This window comes from Meles meles, chromosome 3, assembly GCF_922984935.1.
Source record: "Meles meles chromosome 3, mMelMel3.1 paternal haplotype, whole genome shotgun sequence".
In the NCBI taxonomy this organism is placed as follows: Eukaryota; Metazoa; Chordata; class Mammalia; order Carnivora; family Mustelidae; genus Meles; species Meles meles.
The window spans coordinates 4,961,680-4,978,972 of record NC_060068.1 but is presented as its reverse complement, the minus strand read 5'-3'; the positions used below and the strand labels follow the sequence as shown (position 1 = coordinate 4,978,972).

The following is a 17,293-nucleotide window of genomic DNA, read 5'->3' as shown; positions in this document are numbered from 1 at the left end:
ATTATGAATGAAAAGGGAGAGATCACAACAACACTGAGGAAATAGAAACAATCATCAGAAATTATTACCAACAGTTATATGCTAATAAGCTAAGCAATCTAGATGAAATGGATGCATTCCTGGAAAACTATAAACTCCCCAGATTGAACCAGGAAAAAGTTAACAAACTGAGTAGACTGATATCTAGTAACAAGATTGAACTGATTGAAGCAGTGATCATAAAACTCCCAAAAAACAAGAACACAGGACCTGACAGATTCCCTGGGGAATTCGACCAAACTTTCAAAGAAGAAATAACACCAATTCTCCTGTAGCTGTTTCCAAATATTAAAGCAGAAAGAAAACTTCCAGACTCTTTTTATGAAGCCAGCATTACCCTGATCCCCAAACCAGGCAAAGACCCTACCAAAAAGGAGAATTTCAGACCAATATCACTGATGAATATGGATGCTGAGGTTCTCAACAAGATCCTAGCAAACAGGATCCAGCAGCACATTCAAAAGATTATCCACCGTGACCAGGTGGGATTCATCCCTGGGTTACAAGGATGGTTCAAGGATGGTATTGCATGGAGCACTGGGTGTGGTGCAAAAACAATCAATACTATTTTGCTGAAAATAAAAGAATAAAAAAAAAGAAAATATATTGTGTTTTGTCTAATGTTTTTCTGCATCAGTTGAGATGATCACATGGTTCATGTCCTTTCTTGTATTAATACAATGTATCATTTTTATTGGTTTGTGAAGATTGAGCCACCCTTGCACCCAGGAATAAATCACACTTGTTCATGGCCAATAATCCTTTTAGTGTACTTTTGGCTACCTCTGGCTATTATCTTGGTGAGTATTTTGACATCAATGTTCATCAGTGGTATTGGTCTGTATTTTCCCTTATTGAGGGTTCTTTGGTTTGGGGATCAACATAATGCTGACCTCAAAGAACGAGTTTGGAAATTTTCTGTCCCTTTCATTTTTTTTAAATAATTACAGTAGAGATAATATTTATTCTTTAAATATTTGGTAGATATCCCCTGGAAAGACATTTCCTGGCCGGTTAGGTGTCTGTTCAGATTTTCTATTTCTTCCTCGTTCAGTTTTGGTAGTTTATAAATTTCCAGATATGCATCCATTTCTTTCAGTTTGTCTAATTAGTTGGCATATAGCTGCTCATTATATGTTCTTATAATTCCTTTTATTTCCTTGGTGTTGGATAGGATCTCTTCTCTTTCATTCATGATTTTACTAATTTGTGACTTTTCTCTTTTATTTTTGACAAGTCCCCAAGGGTTTATTGATCTTATTATTTCTTTTAAAGACCAGCTTTTGAGTCATTGATCTGAATTACTGATCTACTTGTTAGTAATTCATTGATATCTGCTCTAAACTTTATTTTATTTTACTTTATTTCATTTTTTTCTCCTGCTTGGTTTAGGCTTTATTTGCTGTTCCTTCTCTAGTACGTTTAGATTTATTTATTTAATTATTTATTTATTTATATTTTCTTATTTCAATTCAGTGTAACAGTATTCATTGTTTTGGCATCATACCAAGTGCTCCAGGCAATAGGAGCCTCCTTAATCCCCACCACCTTGTTCCCCCAACCTCCCACTCCCGGCCCCTTCAAGACCCTCAGGTTGTTTTTCAGAGCCCATAGTCTCTCATGGTTCACCTCCCCTTCTAATTTCCCTCAGTTTCCTTCTCATCTCCAACTCCCCATGTCCTCCATGTTATTTGTTATACTCCACAAATAAGTGAAACCATATGATACTTGACTCTCTCTGCTTCGCTTATTTCACTCAGCATAATCTCTTCCAGTACCATCCATACTGCTACAAAAGTTGGGTATTCATCCTTTCTGATGGAGGCATAATACTCCATCGTGTATATGGACCATATCTTCCTTATCCATTCATCCGTTGAAGGGCATCTTGGTTCTTTCTACAGTTTGGTGACCGTGGCCATTGGTGCAATAAACATTGGGGTACGGATAGCTCTTCTTTTCACTACATCTGTATCTTTGGGGTAAATACCCAGTACTGCAATTGCAGGGCCATAAGGAAGCTCTATTCTTAGTTTCTTGAGGAATCTCCACACTGTTCTCCAAAGTGGCTACACCAACTTGCATTCCCACCAACAGTATAAGCGGGTTCCCATTTCTCCACAACCTCTCCAACACACGTTGTTTCCTGTCTTGCAAATTTGGCCATTCTAACTGGTGTAAGGTGGTATCTCAATGTGGTTTTAATTTGAATCTCCCTGATGGCTAGTGACCATGAGCATTTTTTCATGTGTCTGATAGCCATTTGTATGTCTTCATCGGAGAAGTGTCTGTTCATATCTTCAGCCCATTTTTTGATATGATTATCTGTTTGTGTGAGTTGAGTTTGAGGAGTTCTTTTGAAATCCTGGATATCAACCTTTTGTCTGTACTGTCATTTGCAAATATCTTCTCCCATTCCATGGGTTAGCTCTTTGTTTTGTTGACTGTTTCCTTTGCTGTGAAGAAGCTTTTGATCTTGACGAAGTCCCAAAAGTTCATTTTTGCTTTTGTTTCCTTGGCCTTTGGAGACATAGCTTGAAAGAAGTTGCTGTGGCTGATATCAAAGAGGTTACATCCTATGTTCTCCTCGAGGATTCTGATGGATTCCTGTCTCATGTTGAGCTCTTATATCCATTTCGAGTTTATCTTTGTGTACGGTGTAAGAGAATGGTCGAGTTTCATTCTTCTACATATAGTTGTCCAGTTTTCCCAGCACTATTTATTGAAGAGACTGTCTTTTTTTCATTGCATATTTTTTCCTGTTCTGTTGAAGATTACTTGACCATAGAGTTGAGGGTCCATATCTGGGCTCTCCACTCTGTTCCACTGGTCTATGTGTCTGTTTTTATGCCAGTACCACGCTGTCTTGGTGATCACAGCTTTGTAGTAAAGCTTGAAATCGGGTAACGTGATGACACCAGGTTTGTTTTTGTTTTTCAACATTTCCTTAGCAATTCGGGGTCTCTTCTGATTCCATACAAATTTTAGGATTATTTGGTCCAGCTCTTTGAAAAATACTGGTGGAATTTTGATTGGAATGGCATTAAAAGTATAGATTGCTCTAGGCAGTATAGACATTTTAACAATGTTTATTCTTCCAATCCAAGAGAATGGAACAGTCTTCCATCTTTTTGTGTCTTCTTCAATTTCTTTCATGAAATGAAAGAAATTCATTTCAATTCTAGTTCCTCGAGTACAGGTCCTTTACCTCTTTGGTTAGGTTTATTCCCAGGTATCTTATGGTTCTTGGTGCTATAGTAAATGGAATTGATTCTCTCATTTCCCTTTCTGTATTTTCTTTGTTAGTGTATAAGAAAGCCACTGATTTCTGTACATTGACTTTGTATCCTGATACGTTACTGAATTGCTGTATGTGTTCTAGTAGTTTGGGGGTGGAGTCTTTGGGGTTTTCCATATAAAGAATCATGTCATCTGCGAAGAGAGAGAGTTTGACTTCTTCCTTGCCAATTGAGATAACTTTATTTCTCTTTGTTGTCTGATTGCCGTTGCTAGGACTTCTAAAAATTTGTTGAACAAGAGTGGTGAGAGTGGGCATCCTTGTCATGTTCCTGATCTCAACGGGAAGGCTGCAAGCTTTTTCCCATTGAGGATGATATTTACTGTGGGTCTTTCATAGATAGATTTTATGAAGTTCAGGAATGTTGCGTCTATTCCTATACTTTGAAGCTTTTTAATTAGGAACAGATGCTGGATTTTGTCAAATGCTTTTCCTGCATCAATTGAGAGAACCATGTGGTTCTTCTTTCTTCTCTTATTGATTTCTTCTATCACATTGATTGATTTGCAAATGTTGAACCATTCTTGTAACCCAGGGATGAATCCCACCTGGTCATGGTGGATAATCTTTTGAATGTGCTGCTGGATCCTGTTTGCTAGGATCTTGTGGAGAATCTTTGCATCCATATTCATCAGTGATATTGGTCTGAAATTCTCCTTTTTGGTAGGGTCTTTGCCTGGTTTGGGGATCAGGGTAATGCTGGCTTCATAAAAAGAGTCTGGAAGTTTTCCTTCTGCTTCAATATTTGGAAACATCTACAGGAAAATTGGTATTATTTCTTCTTTGAAAGTTTGGTCGAATTCCCCAGGGAATCAGTCAGGTCGTGGGCTCTTGTTTTTTTGCGAGTTTTTTGATCACTGCTTCAATCTCCTTACTAGATATCAGTCTATCCAGTTTGTTGATTTCTTCCTGGTTCAATCTGGGGAGTTTATAGTTTTCCAGGAATGCATCCATTTCAACTAGGTTGCTTAGCTTATTGGCATATAACTGTTGGTAATAATCAGGATTGGAGCAGATGTCAATGAGGTAGAAACCAGAGATACAGTAGAACATATCAATGAAACTAGAATCTGGTTTTTTGAAAGAATCAATAAGATCGATAAACCATTGGCCACACTAATCCAAAAGAAAAGAGAGAAAGCCCGAATTAATAAAATTATGAATGAAAAGGTAGAGATCACAATTAACACCAAGGAAATAGAAACTATCATCAGAAATTATTACCAACAGTTTTCATACACGAATTGTTCCACTATATCTTCTTGACTTCTTTCTTTTTCCTCCCCTTCAGGGATTCCAATAATTCTGACATTGGAACGTTTCATGGCATCATTTATTTCCCTGATTCTGTTTTCGTGGCTTCTGATCTGTTTGTTCCAGGCTTCCTCCTGATCCTTTCTCTCTATCTGTTTGTCCTCCAGATCACTAATTCCATCTTCTGCCTCAGTTTCTGTAGCTTTTAGAGAATTTAGATTAGATTGGAATTCATTGAGAGCATTTTGAACATCATCCCTGGCGGCTTTCAATTCTGCCCTAACATTGTGAACCTCATCCGGGTGGGCTTTCAGTTCTGCCCTAATCAATTCCGTTTGGTCATCCATGGCTTTCTCCAACCTAGCTATTGCCTGAACAATTTTTAGCCTGAATTCCCTATTTGACATATTGTCTATGTCGATAGCCATTAGCGCTGCTGTAGATGGCCCATCCTCTGTATTTTTTTTTCTGTTCGGATTCCTCCTCTTAGTCATTTTAGTAGGAGAAGACTGAATGGATGTAGCTGGATGTATCGACTATGGTGCAGTCAAGGTGCACCCTTGAATGCTTCTGTGCAATCAGGATTCCTCACCCAAATGAGAGAAAAAAGAAAAGAAAAAAAAATAGAAAAAAAAAAGAAAAGGAGAGAGAGAGAGAGACAGGAAAAAAAGGGAAGATAAAAGAGAAGGCTCAGCCCAAATGAGACCCAAGGTAAGATTTATGAAGTATACAGACAAAAATGAACAAACAAAAAGACTGATAAAAGTATATGGTAAGAGAAAAATAAAATATATGTATATATAAAAGCAAAAAAAGGAAGAACCGCATCAAAAAGAACCCCAAGTATAACATTTATATACTATCAGGACAAACACAAATACACAGAAACACTGGTGGAAGGAAAAGATGGGAGAGTGGTTATAAATTCTCAATGTGGGTGAGGAAGTTTATTTTGATTCGTTCTGGATGTATCTTGATGTCTTTATTAAGGGACTCAAATTTACTAAGATAATGGGACATTAAAATGGTTTGCCTATAGGGGTAGCATTGATTGGGGAAAAGGGATTACCTTGTAGTTTAACTCTATATGTATATTAGAAAATAAAAATTAAAAAAGAATAAAGTAGACTAAACTAATTTAAAATTTTGAAAAAGTTAAAAAAATAGAAAAGCAAAAGAAAAACAACGGGTGTATGTATCAAAAAGTTCAGGTTAGAAAGTTGTTATGGAATTTGATATACTGGACATCTCACTGTGATGGTCAATAGGTTAAAAAGTATCTATATGTATAAAAAAAAATGAACCAGAATAGTGGTAAAGAGTTAAAAGTAAAAGCTGTATGTATGAAATAGTGGTGGTTGTTCTCTTGTAGTCTTCTTTTTTAAATTTTTCTTCCTTCTGGATTGGTTTTCTGGGGGAGGGGCCTGCCATGGGTTTTCAGTCAATGATGTTCCCTAAGTTTGGTGCTCCCACCCCCCTCATGGGGGTGGGTTCTATGGAAACCATTTTTTCAGGCTTTTATTCTCTGGAGGTTTTTATGTTTGTTCATCTATTTTCTCTTGTCTTCACAGGTTTTGATGGTTTTTAAATGTTTAGAGGAGAGCAAACTGCACCCAGACCTCCCTCTCAGAGAGAAGCCTCAGAATGCTCTGCAGAGCTGCTGGCAGAGTAGGTTTCAAGTCATGGTCACTGGGAACGCAGGATCTCCTCCTTGTACCCAAAACCATGGCAGTGGCATTTGTCTGGGCAGCTCCAGGCCACCAGACAGTTTCCAAGCAGGGATCGCACACTGAGATTTTCCTGCTGGCCCGTGCACGGAATGCCTGGTTTTTCCAGGTGCCAGATTACTGGCTAGCACCTTTAAGCACCTCTCAAAGGGGAGGGTGTGGGACACACGCGTTTCAGGAATGCCGTCTGGTGAGCCTCCCAGCCCCTCACGGGAGCCGGACCCCACGTGTTCTCCAGTGCGCTGGCATCTCAGGCGCTCTGGAGGCTCAGAGACCATACCTGATTTCTTCACAGCACTCTGTCTGGCTCAGTGCCAGGGGAGGCTGTCCTGGGTCCGGGGACTTAAGCCCCTGTCCCTATCCACCCCAATTCCCACAATCCCCCCCCCCCCGCGATGCTTTGCTCTTTTTTTTTTTTTTTTTGAGTGCTTTCAACCAGACTCCAAGTTAATGCTGTCCCCAGACGCAGGGCACTCTCGTATTGGGGTATTACTTTCCAATCGGTCACCTCTGGTGGCTCCCTCCCCCTCTTGTTTATCTCCCATATCAGTCCGACTTTCCCACTCTGCTTTCCTGCCCACTGGCATCTTCTGCCCCGTAGAGATCCAGACATGTATAATTCTGATCTCAGGCTGATTTCATGGATGATCAGAGTTCTTTGGTAGGTAATCATCTCACTTTAGGGGACAGGTTGAAATGGTGTCTCCTCCGACTTCCCTGCCATCTTGACTCCCACAATATATTTTCTTTATTAAAACTCTCCACAGTGTAGGGATAGAGGGAACATATGTCAATATCATTAAAGCCATCTACAGAAAGCCCACAGTGAATATTATTCTTAATGGAGAAACCTAAGAGCTTTGCCCCTAAGATCAGGAAAACAACAGGGAAGCCCATTCTCACCACTACTGTTCAACAGAGTACTCAAAGTCCTAGCCTAAGCAATCAGACAACTAAAACAAAGTATTTAAATTGACGAAGATGTCAAGCTCTCACTCTTCAGCATGATACTTCATGTGGATATTCTTCTTTGGAGAGAGAGAGAGAGAGAATGTCAAGCAGACTCCATACCAGGCATGGGGCCTGATGTGGAGCTCAATCTAACAAACCTGAGACCATGACCTGAGCTGAAACCAAGAAGCATTGCTTAACTAAGTGAGCTTCCTATGAGTCCGTAAGTTAGATATTGACCTCTTTCTATCCAGTTATTTTTTTGTTGTACAATATATATTTTTTCCTCTATAATGTTCTTGCACTCTTTTAAATTTCACATATACTTGGTTTGCTTAAGGATCAGGGATTTTTTTTTTAATTTCTTTATTTTCAGCATAACAGTGTTCATTGTTTTTGCAACACACCCAGTGCTCCATGCAGTACGTGTCCTCCCTATTACCCACCACCTGGTTCCTCAACCTCCTACCCCCCCCCCGCCCCTTCAAAACACTCTGGTTGTTTTTCAGAGTCCATAGTCTCTCATGGTTCATCTCCCCTTCCAGTTTCCCTCAACTCCCTCTCCTCTCCATCTCCCCATGTCCACTGTGTTCTTTGTTATGCTCCACAAATAAGTGAGACAATATGATACTTGACTCTCTCTGCTTGACTTATTTCGCTCAGCATAATCTCTTCCAGTCCCATCCATGTTGCTACAAAAGTTGGGTATTCATCCTTTCTGAGGGAGGCATAATACTCCATCGTGTATATGGACCACATCTTCCTTATCCATTCATCCGCTGAAGGGCATCTTGGTTCTTTCCACAGTTTGGCGACTGTGGCCATTGCTACAATAAACACTGGGTACAGATGGTTCTTCTTTTCACTACATCTGTATCCTTGGGGTAAATACCCAGCAGTGCAACTGCAGGGTCATAGGGAAGCTCTATTCTTAGTTTCTTGAGGAATCTCCACACTGTTCTCCAAAGTGGCTGCACCAAGTTGCATTCCCACCAACACTGTAAGAGGGTTCCCCTTTCTCCACATCCTCTCCAACACACGTTGTTTCCTGTCTTGCTAATTTTGGCCATTCTAACTGGTGTCAGGTGGTATCTCAATGTGGTTTTAATTTGAATCTCCCTGATGGCTAGTGATGATGAACATTTTTTCATGTGTCTGATAGCCATTTGTATGTCTTCATTGGAGAAGTGTCTGTTCATATCTTCTGCCCATTTTTTGATATGATTATCTGTTTTGTGTGTGTTGAGTTTGAGGAGTTCTTTATAGATCCTGGATATCAACATTTTGTCTGTACTGTCATTTGCAAATATCTTCTCCCATTCCGTGGGACATGCAGTTCCCACGTGCTGACATGCTGACAGATCTTATCAAGATTCATAAAAGTGAATAATTAGTATAAAATATTCAGTATGTTCTAATGTTTAAATATTTCAGAAAGATTGTGTAAAATAAATTTTTATTTTTATTTTCTCTTTTTCCTTTCTAGAAAACGTGGCCCTATTCACTGTCCCTAACTTTTAGCACAGTATGTGATACATCTAGGTATTTGTGTATCAGCAATAATTAATAAATACTCTTTTGAGAATTATTGTTTTTGATATTATAATTTATGTACTCCTGCATGACTTGCACAAAGGATAACTGAAGCTGGGCTATAAACCCTGTGATGAAATATGCCCAAACTCTGGAAGGTAATAGTCATGCAAGATAATGGATACACATTTTTTGTAGAATTTTAACAAGGAGGAATTGCTATCATTGTGTTTAATTGTACTCTCTTCTTTAAACCTAGATTTCCCCAAACCATTCTTTTTAATGCCCCCTTCACCTCTTTGTTTCTGAGTGTGTAGATTAGGGGATTCAGGAGTGGTGTGACAATGTTGTAGAAAAGAGTGAGAAACTTTCCTTGGTCTTTGGAGGAGCTGGTTCCTGGTTGCATGTACATGTAGATGATGTTCCCATAAAAGAGAGAAACCACTGTGAGATGGGAACCACAGGTGTTGAAGACTTTGTGCCTCCCTGAGGATGACCGAATACTTAATACAGCTCTCACAATGTAGCCATAGGAGACCAGGATGAACACCAAGGGTGACAGAACAATGCCCACAGCCAAAATAAAGGCGATGCCTTCAACGGCAGCTGTATTGACACAGGCCATCCGGATCAGAGCAGGCATTTCACACAGGAAGTGGTCTACTTTGCAGTACCCACAACGGGGCAGCCACAGAGTCATTGGAGACATGATTAAAGAGTTGGCCACCCCACAGCCCCAGGCCATCGACACCAAGCCCAAGCAGAGTTGTGGATTCATGACCACCATGTAGTGAAGGGGCTTGCAGACTGCAACAAACCGGTCATATGCCATGACTGCCAGGAGCAGGCACTCTACACCACCCAGGCCCAGAAACAGGAAGAGCTGGATGGCACAGCCTGTGTAGCTGATGGTCTTGTCATGCCCATTCAGGTTATAGAGCAGCTGAGGGATGGAGCTGGTGGTGAAACTGAGGTCCAGGAAGGATAGGTGGGTGAGGAAGAAGTACATGGGAGTGTGGAGGTGGGGGTCCAAACGGGACACCAGGATGATGGTGGTGTTGCCCACAAGGGTCAGGAGATATGCAATCAAGATGACCACAAAGAGGATCCTCTCCAGATGGGGGCGGTCAGAAAACCCCAAAAGGATGAAATTTCCCTGGGTGCTCTCATTGGTCCCATCCATCTCTATTGTCTTTAGGAGCATGGGAAATCGGGTGAAAAAAAAAAGTAATTCACAGCCACTAATCATTCTGTGTCTGTCATACTAACACTATTTGAAACTTTGAATAAAAATGTATGAAACTAACAAGTCAGGAAATGACAGATGCTGGCGAGGATGCGGAGAAAGGGGAACCCTCCTCCACTGTTGGTGGGAATGCAAGCTGGTGCAACCACTCTGGAAAACAGCATGGAGGTTCCTCAAAATGTTGAAAATAGAACTACCCTATGACCCAGCAATTGCACTACTGGGTATTTACCCTAAAGATACAAACATAGTGATCCGAAGGGGCACGTGTACCCGAATGTTTATAGCAGCAATGTCTACAATAGCCAAACTATGGAAAGAACCTAGATGTCCATCAACAGATGAATGGATAAAGAAGTTGTGGTATATATACACAATGGAATATTATGCAGCCATCAAAAGAAATGAAATCTTGCTATTTGCAACGACGTGGATGGAACTAGAGCGTATCATGCTTAGTGAAATAAGTCAATCGGAGAAAGACAACTATCATATGATCTCCCTGATGTGAGGACATGGAGAGGCAACATGGGGGGCTAGGGGGGTAGGAGAAGAATAAATGAAACAAGATGGGATTGGGAGGGAGACAAACCATAAATGACTCTTAATCTCACAAAACAAACTGGGGGTTGCTGGGGGGAGGTGGGATTGGGAGAGGGGGAGGGGTCTATGGACATTGGGGAGGGTAAGTGCTATCGTGAGTGCTGTGAAGTGTGTAAACCTGGCGATTCACAGACCTGTACCCCTGGGGATAAAAATACATTATATGTTTATTAAATAAAAAAATAAAATAAAAAAAAATGTATGTGTATTTCTGTGTGAATAGCTTAAAACCTTAAAAATAGAGATAATTGGATGGAAAATTTTATAATTTGTTATAGAAATCTACTGAAAACAAAACATAAAACCTGAATATTATTTTAAAAAGAACACAATTTTTGTTGAAAATTAATTGTTTGTTTTAGATTTTATATTTATCTTAGAGAGAGAGAGAGCAAGCAAGTGGGAGGGGCAGAGAGAGAGTGAGAAAGAGCCTTAAGCAGACTCTGTACTGAGCATGAAGCCAGGCTCAATCTCAAGATCCTGAGATCAAGACCTGAACAAAAACCACATTGGTCACTTAATTGGTTGCACCAATCAAACACCCCTAAATAAAACAGTTTTAATAAGATAAAAAAATAAATAGTAAACTGGCAATATACTGGAGACATTTTTCTAAAAAATGGACAGAATGTTTAGAATATATAAATATCTTGCAACATTTTAAGAAAATAGTTTTGCTTTGTTTTTGATAGAAAATTTGTATATTTTTCCTTTAGTTCTTAAATCCCTGAACAAGGCTACATGTGAACAAGCAAAATGTGTCCATTTGTACTGCAATTCATTTTCTCTTCTTTTCTGTGAATACATTTTCTCAATGTTCCTGAAGCTGGTTAGAAGTGCTTCATAACTATTGGCAGTTAGTAATTCCTGTGAAAGTCCAATTTTTCCCAAACTTCTCCCAAAAATCTCAGGTTTGAGAGAGCATATTTTGGGTTCTCTGGTTTTTGTGATCTTTCATTACCAGGACCATATGTGAAATGATCTACCCGGTAGATACTATCACAAATCATGATATAAATTTTCCTCCATGATCTCTCTTTTGGAAACTGAATACCTAACATAATCACTTTTATAGGTCATACTTTCCACATAGTAATACGTTGCCTTGTGTATTTACCTCACTTGAATTGCCCCACTCTTCATTACAAATACAGTCTTTGAAGATGTAAATTACTATAGTCAACATTCATCCGACAACTCCAATCCCTGATATTTGCCCTGTTTTCAGTAGAAGAACCATAATGATTCACTTATTAACTAATTTTTGCAATAGTTTATTAAATTCCCTATGACTCTGGAGGATTTTTTAAAAAGATTTTTATTTATTTATTTGACAGACAGAGATCACAAGTAGGCAGAGAGTCAGGTAGAAAGAGAGTGGAGGAAGCAGGCTCCCCACTGACCAGAGAGCCTAATGAAGGGCTCAATCCCAGGACCCTGGGACCATGACCGAAGCTGAAGGCAGAGACTTTAATCCACTGAGCCACCCAGGATCCCCAATGCTAGAGGATTTTTTAAGCCCATTTTTAAAATTTGGGAGAAGCTAGGGGTAGTTGGGTAGCTCATTGGTTCAGTGTCTGACTCTTGGCTTTGGCTCAGGTCATGATTTCAGGGGAATGGGATTATCACCACAAGGAGTTCTACAGTCAGTACAGAGTCAGCTTGAGGATTCTGTCCCTCCCTTTATTCCTCCCTGCTCTCATATGGTATATCTCTAAAATAAATAAATAAATCTTTAAAAAAATGAAATAAAATAAAATTTGGGAAAGTTCGATAAAATGTTATCATACAAAATCATGACAAAGTGAAATAATTATTAAAATATACACTTTTATGTCTTCCTTGTTTTGTTCTTGTTGTTGTTTTGTATATCTGAGTGAAATGAAAGGCTAAGTCCTTGAATTTCCACAAAAGTAAATAAATTTCTCTTTTGCACTTTTCCTTCTTATCATTCAATTTTCTCCACATCAGGGAAATCTTTGGTCTTTATTGTTTGTTTATTTTCTGGTTTCCCATTGCTTCTTCCATTTGGTTACAAAGAGTTCTTTCCTAAGACTTGACCATCTGTCAAAGTGGTAGTAGATCAGACTCCAGTTAACTAAAACACTATACCTAAAGTCTCATATAGGTAAAAGTGATTTTTTTAAAATTTCATTTTAAAAAATCTGAATCAAAACAAGAGCTCAGGAGGGACGCCTGGGTGGCTCAAGGTTAAGCGGCCGCCTTCAGCTCAGGTCATGATCCCAGGTTCCTGGGATAGAGTCCCGAATCGGGATCCTTGCTTGGCGGAACTTCTCTCCCTCCCTCTGCCTGTCAGTGTGCTTCTGTTTTCTCTCTCTGTGTGTCAAATAAATAAATAAATAAATAAAAATCTTAAAAAAAAACAAAAAACAGGATGAGTCGTCAAGATGGCGAAGTAGCAGGCTGAGACTACATCAGGTAGCAGGAGATCAGTTCGATAGCTTATCTAAACATTGCAAACACCTACAAATCCAATGGGAGATCGAAGAGAACAGCAATTCTAGAAACAGAAAATCGACCACTATCTGAAAGGTAGGACTGGTGGAGAAGAGAATCCAAAACAACGGGAAGATAGACCATGGGGCGAGGGGCCTGCTCCCAGCAAGCGGCGGAGCAATGGAGCACAAAATCAGGACTTTTAAAAGTCTGTTCCACTGAGGGACATTGCTCCAGAGGCTAAACAGGGGTGAAGCCCACGCAGGGTCAGCGTGGCCCCAGGTCCTGCAGGGTCACAGAAGGATCGGGGGTGTCGGAGTGTCGCAGAGCTTACAGGTGTTAGAAGAGGGAAGCCGGCTACAGAGAAAGAGCCAAGGACTGAACTCTCAGCTTGGGGTTACCTTGAACTGGTCATGGGCTGGGTGAGCGTGGAGCGCGGCTGGAGGCTGGGGATATGGGAGTGATTGGGTGCTGTCCTCTGGGGGCGCACTGAGGAGTGGGGCCCTGGGCTCTCGGCTCCTATGGGCCAGAGACTGGGAGGCTGCCATTTTCATTCCCGTCCTCTGGAACTCTACGGAAAGCGTTCAGCGAACAGAAGCTCCCAAAAGCGAACCTGAGCAGATTACTTAGTCCAGACCCTGGTAAGGGCGGTGCAATTCCACCTCAGGCAAAGACAGGTTCTAACCAGGCTTGAAAAAGACATGGAAGATATTAGAGAAACCCTCTCTGGAGATATAAAAGCCCTTTCTGGAGAAATTAAAGAACTAAAATCTAACCAAGTTGAAATCAAAAAAGCTATTAATGAGGTGCAATAAAAAATGGAGGCTCTCACTGCTAGGATAAATGAGTCAGAAGAAAGAATTCATGGTATAGAAGATCAAATGACAGAGAATAAAGAAGCTGAGCAAAAGAGGGACAAATAGTTACTGGACCATGAGGGGAGAATTCGAGAGATAAGTGATGTCATAAGACAAAACAACATTAGAATATTGAGATTCCAGAAGAAGAAGAAATAGAGAGGGGAGCAGAAGGTCTATTGGAGAGAATTATTGGAGAGAATTTCCCTAATATGGCAAAGGGAACAAGCATCAAAATCCAGGAGGTGCAGAGAACCCCCCCCCAAAGTCAATAAGGATAGGTCCACACCCCATCAACTAATAGTAAAATTTACAAGTCTTAGTGACAAAGAGAAAATCCTGAAAGCAGCCTGGGAAAAGAAGTCTGTAACATACAATGGTAAAATATATTAGATTGGCAGCAAACTTATCCACAGAGACTTGGCAGGCCAGAAAGAGCTGGCAAGATATACTCAGAGCACTAAACGAGAAAAACATGCAGCCAAGAATACTCTATCCAGCTAGGCTATCATTGAAAATAGAAGGAGAGAAAAAAGCTTCCAGGACAAACAAAAACTGAAAGAATTTGCAAACACCAAACCAGCTCTACAGGAAATATTGAAAGAGGTCCTCTAAGCAAAGAGAGAGCCTAAAAGTAGTAGATCAGAAAGGTACAGAGAAATATACAGTAACAATCAACTTACAGGCTAATAATGACACTAAATTCTTATCTCTCAATAATTACCCTGAATGTTAATGGGCTAAATACCCCTATCAAAAGATACAGGGTATCAGAATGGATAAAAAAAAAACAAAACCCATCTATATGTTGCCTACAAGAAACTGATTTTAGACGCAAAGACACCTCCAGATTTAAAGTGAGGGGGTGGAAAACAATGACCATTCTAATGGACGTGAGAAGAAAGCTGGGGTGGCAATCCTTTCATCAGATCAATTAGATTTTAAGCCAAAGTCTATAATAGAGATGAGGAAGGACACTATATCTTATTCAAAGGGTCTGTCCAACAAGAAGATCTAACAATTTTAAATATCTATACCCGTAACGTGGGAGCAGCAAACTCTATAAACCAATTAATAACAAAATCAAAGAAACACCTCAGTAATAATACAATAATAGTAGGGGACTTGAACACTCCCCTCACTGAAATGGACATATCATCCAAGCAAAAGATCAACAAGGAAATAAAGGCCTTAAATGACACACTGGACCAGATGGACATCACAGATATATTCAGAACATTTCATCCCAAAGCAACAGAATACACATTCTTCTCTAGTACACATGGAACATTCTCCACAATAGATCACATCCTGGGTCACAAATCAGGTCTCAACCAGTATCAAAAGATTAGGATCATTCCCTGCATATTTTCAGACCACAATGCTCTGAAGCTAGAACTCAATCACAAGAGGAAAGCTGGAAAGAATCCAAATACATGGAGACTAAACAGCATCCTTCTAAAGAATGAATGGGCCAACCAGGAAATTAAAGAAGAATTGAAAAAATTCATGGAAACAAATGATAATGAAAACACAATGGTTCAAAATCTGTGGGACACAGCAAAGGCAGTCCTGAGAGGAAAATATAGAGCGGTACAAGCCTTTCTCAAGAAACAAGAAAGGTCTCAAGTACACAACCTAGCCCTACACGTAAAGGAGCTGGAGAAAGAACAAGAAAGAAACCCTAAACCCAGCAGGAGAAGAGAAATCATAAAGATCAGAGCAGAAATCAATGAAATAGAAACCAAAAAAAAACAATAGAAAAAAATCAATGAAACTAGGAGCTGGTTCTTTGAAAGAATGAATAAGATTGATAAAACCCTGGCCAGACTTTTCAAAAAGTAAAGAGAAAGGACCCAACTAAATAAAATCATGAATGAAAGAAGAGAGATCACAACTAACACCAAGGAAATACAGAAAATTAAAAGAACATACTATGAGCAACTCTACGCCAACAAATTTGACAATCTGGAAGAAATGGATGCATTCCTAGAGACATAGAAACTACCACAACTGAATCAGGAAGAAATAGAAAACGTGAACAGACTCATAACCAGTAAGGAGATTGAAACAGTCATCAAAAATCTCCAAACAAACAAAAGCCCAGGGCCAGACGTCTTCCCAGGGAAATTCTACCAAACATTTAAAGGATAACTAATTCTAATTCTCCTGAAACAGTTCCAAAAATAGAAATGGAATTAAAACTTCCAAACTCATTTCATGAAGCCAGGATCACCTTGATCCCAAAACCAGACAAGGATCCCACCAAGAAGGAGAACTACAGACCAATATCCTTGATGAACACAGATGCAAAAATTCTCACCAAAATACTAGCCAATAGGATTCAACAGTACATTAAAATGATTATTCACCACGACCAAGTGGGATTTGGCTGCAAGGTTAGTTCAACGTCCGCAAATCAATCAATATGATAGAACACATTAATAAAAGAAAGAACAAGAACCATATGATACTCTCAATAGATGCTGAAAAAGCATTTGACAAAGTACAACATCCTTTCCTGATCAAAACTCTTCAGTGTGTAGGGATAGAGGGCACATACCTCAATATTATCAAAGCCATCTATGAAAAACCTACCGCAAATATCATTCACAATGGAGAAAAACTGAAAGCTTTTCCGTTAAGGTCAGGAACACTGCAGGAATTTCCATATCACCACTGCTATTCAACATAGTACTAGAAGTCCTAGGCTCAGCAATCAGACATGAAAAGGAAATTAAAGGCATCCGGGTTGCCTGGGTGGCTCGGTGGATTAAGCCGCTGCCTTCTGCTCAGGTCATGATCTCAGGGTCCTGGGATCGAGCCCCGCATTGGGCTCTCTGCTCTGCAGGGAGCCTGCTTCCTCCTCTCTCTGCCTGCCTCTCTGCCTACTTGTGATCTCTCTCTCTGTCAAATAAATAAATAAAATCTTAAAAAAAAAAGAAACTAAAGGTATCCAAATCGGCAAAGAAGTCAAATCCAAACTATCACTCTTTGCAGATGATATGATACTATATGTGGAAAACCCAAAAGACTGCACTCCAAAACTGCTAGAACTTGTACAGGAATTCAGTAAAGTGTCAGGATATAAAATCAATGTGCAGAAATCAGTTTCATTTCTGTACACCAACATCAAGACAGAAGAAAGAGAAATTAAGGAGTCAATCCCATTTACAATTGCACCCAAAACTATAAGATACCTAGGAATAAACCTAACTAAAGAGGCTAATGATCTATATGCAGAAAACTATAAAGTACTCATGAAAGAAATTGAGTAAGACACAAAGAAATGGAAAAATGTTCCATGTTCCTGGATTGGAAGAATAAA

At 39.7% G+C, this 17,293-nt stretch overlaps 1 protein-coding gene across 1 annotated transcript; it reads right to left on the bottom strand.

Annotated features, from left to right (window-relative positions):
- Window positions 1-2,564: 2,564 nt before the first annotated feature.
- Window positions 2,565-9,985, bottom strand: LOC123938987 (olfactory receptor 2W3-like; the record flags this gene model as incomplete). Its single annotated transcript, XM_046000820.1, has 2 exons — window positions 9,074-9,985; window positions 2,565-2,573 (listed from the first exon to the last, which is right to left on the bottom strand). Coding segments are annotated over exons 1-2 (921 nt in total), but the record flags the coding sequence as incomplete, so codon positions are not given.
- Between the last annotated feature and the right edge of the window lie 7,308 nt (window positions 9,986-17,293).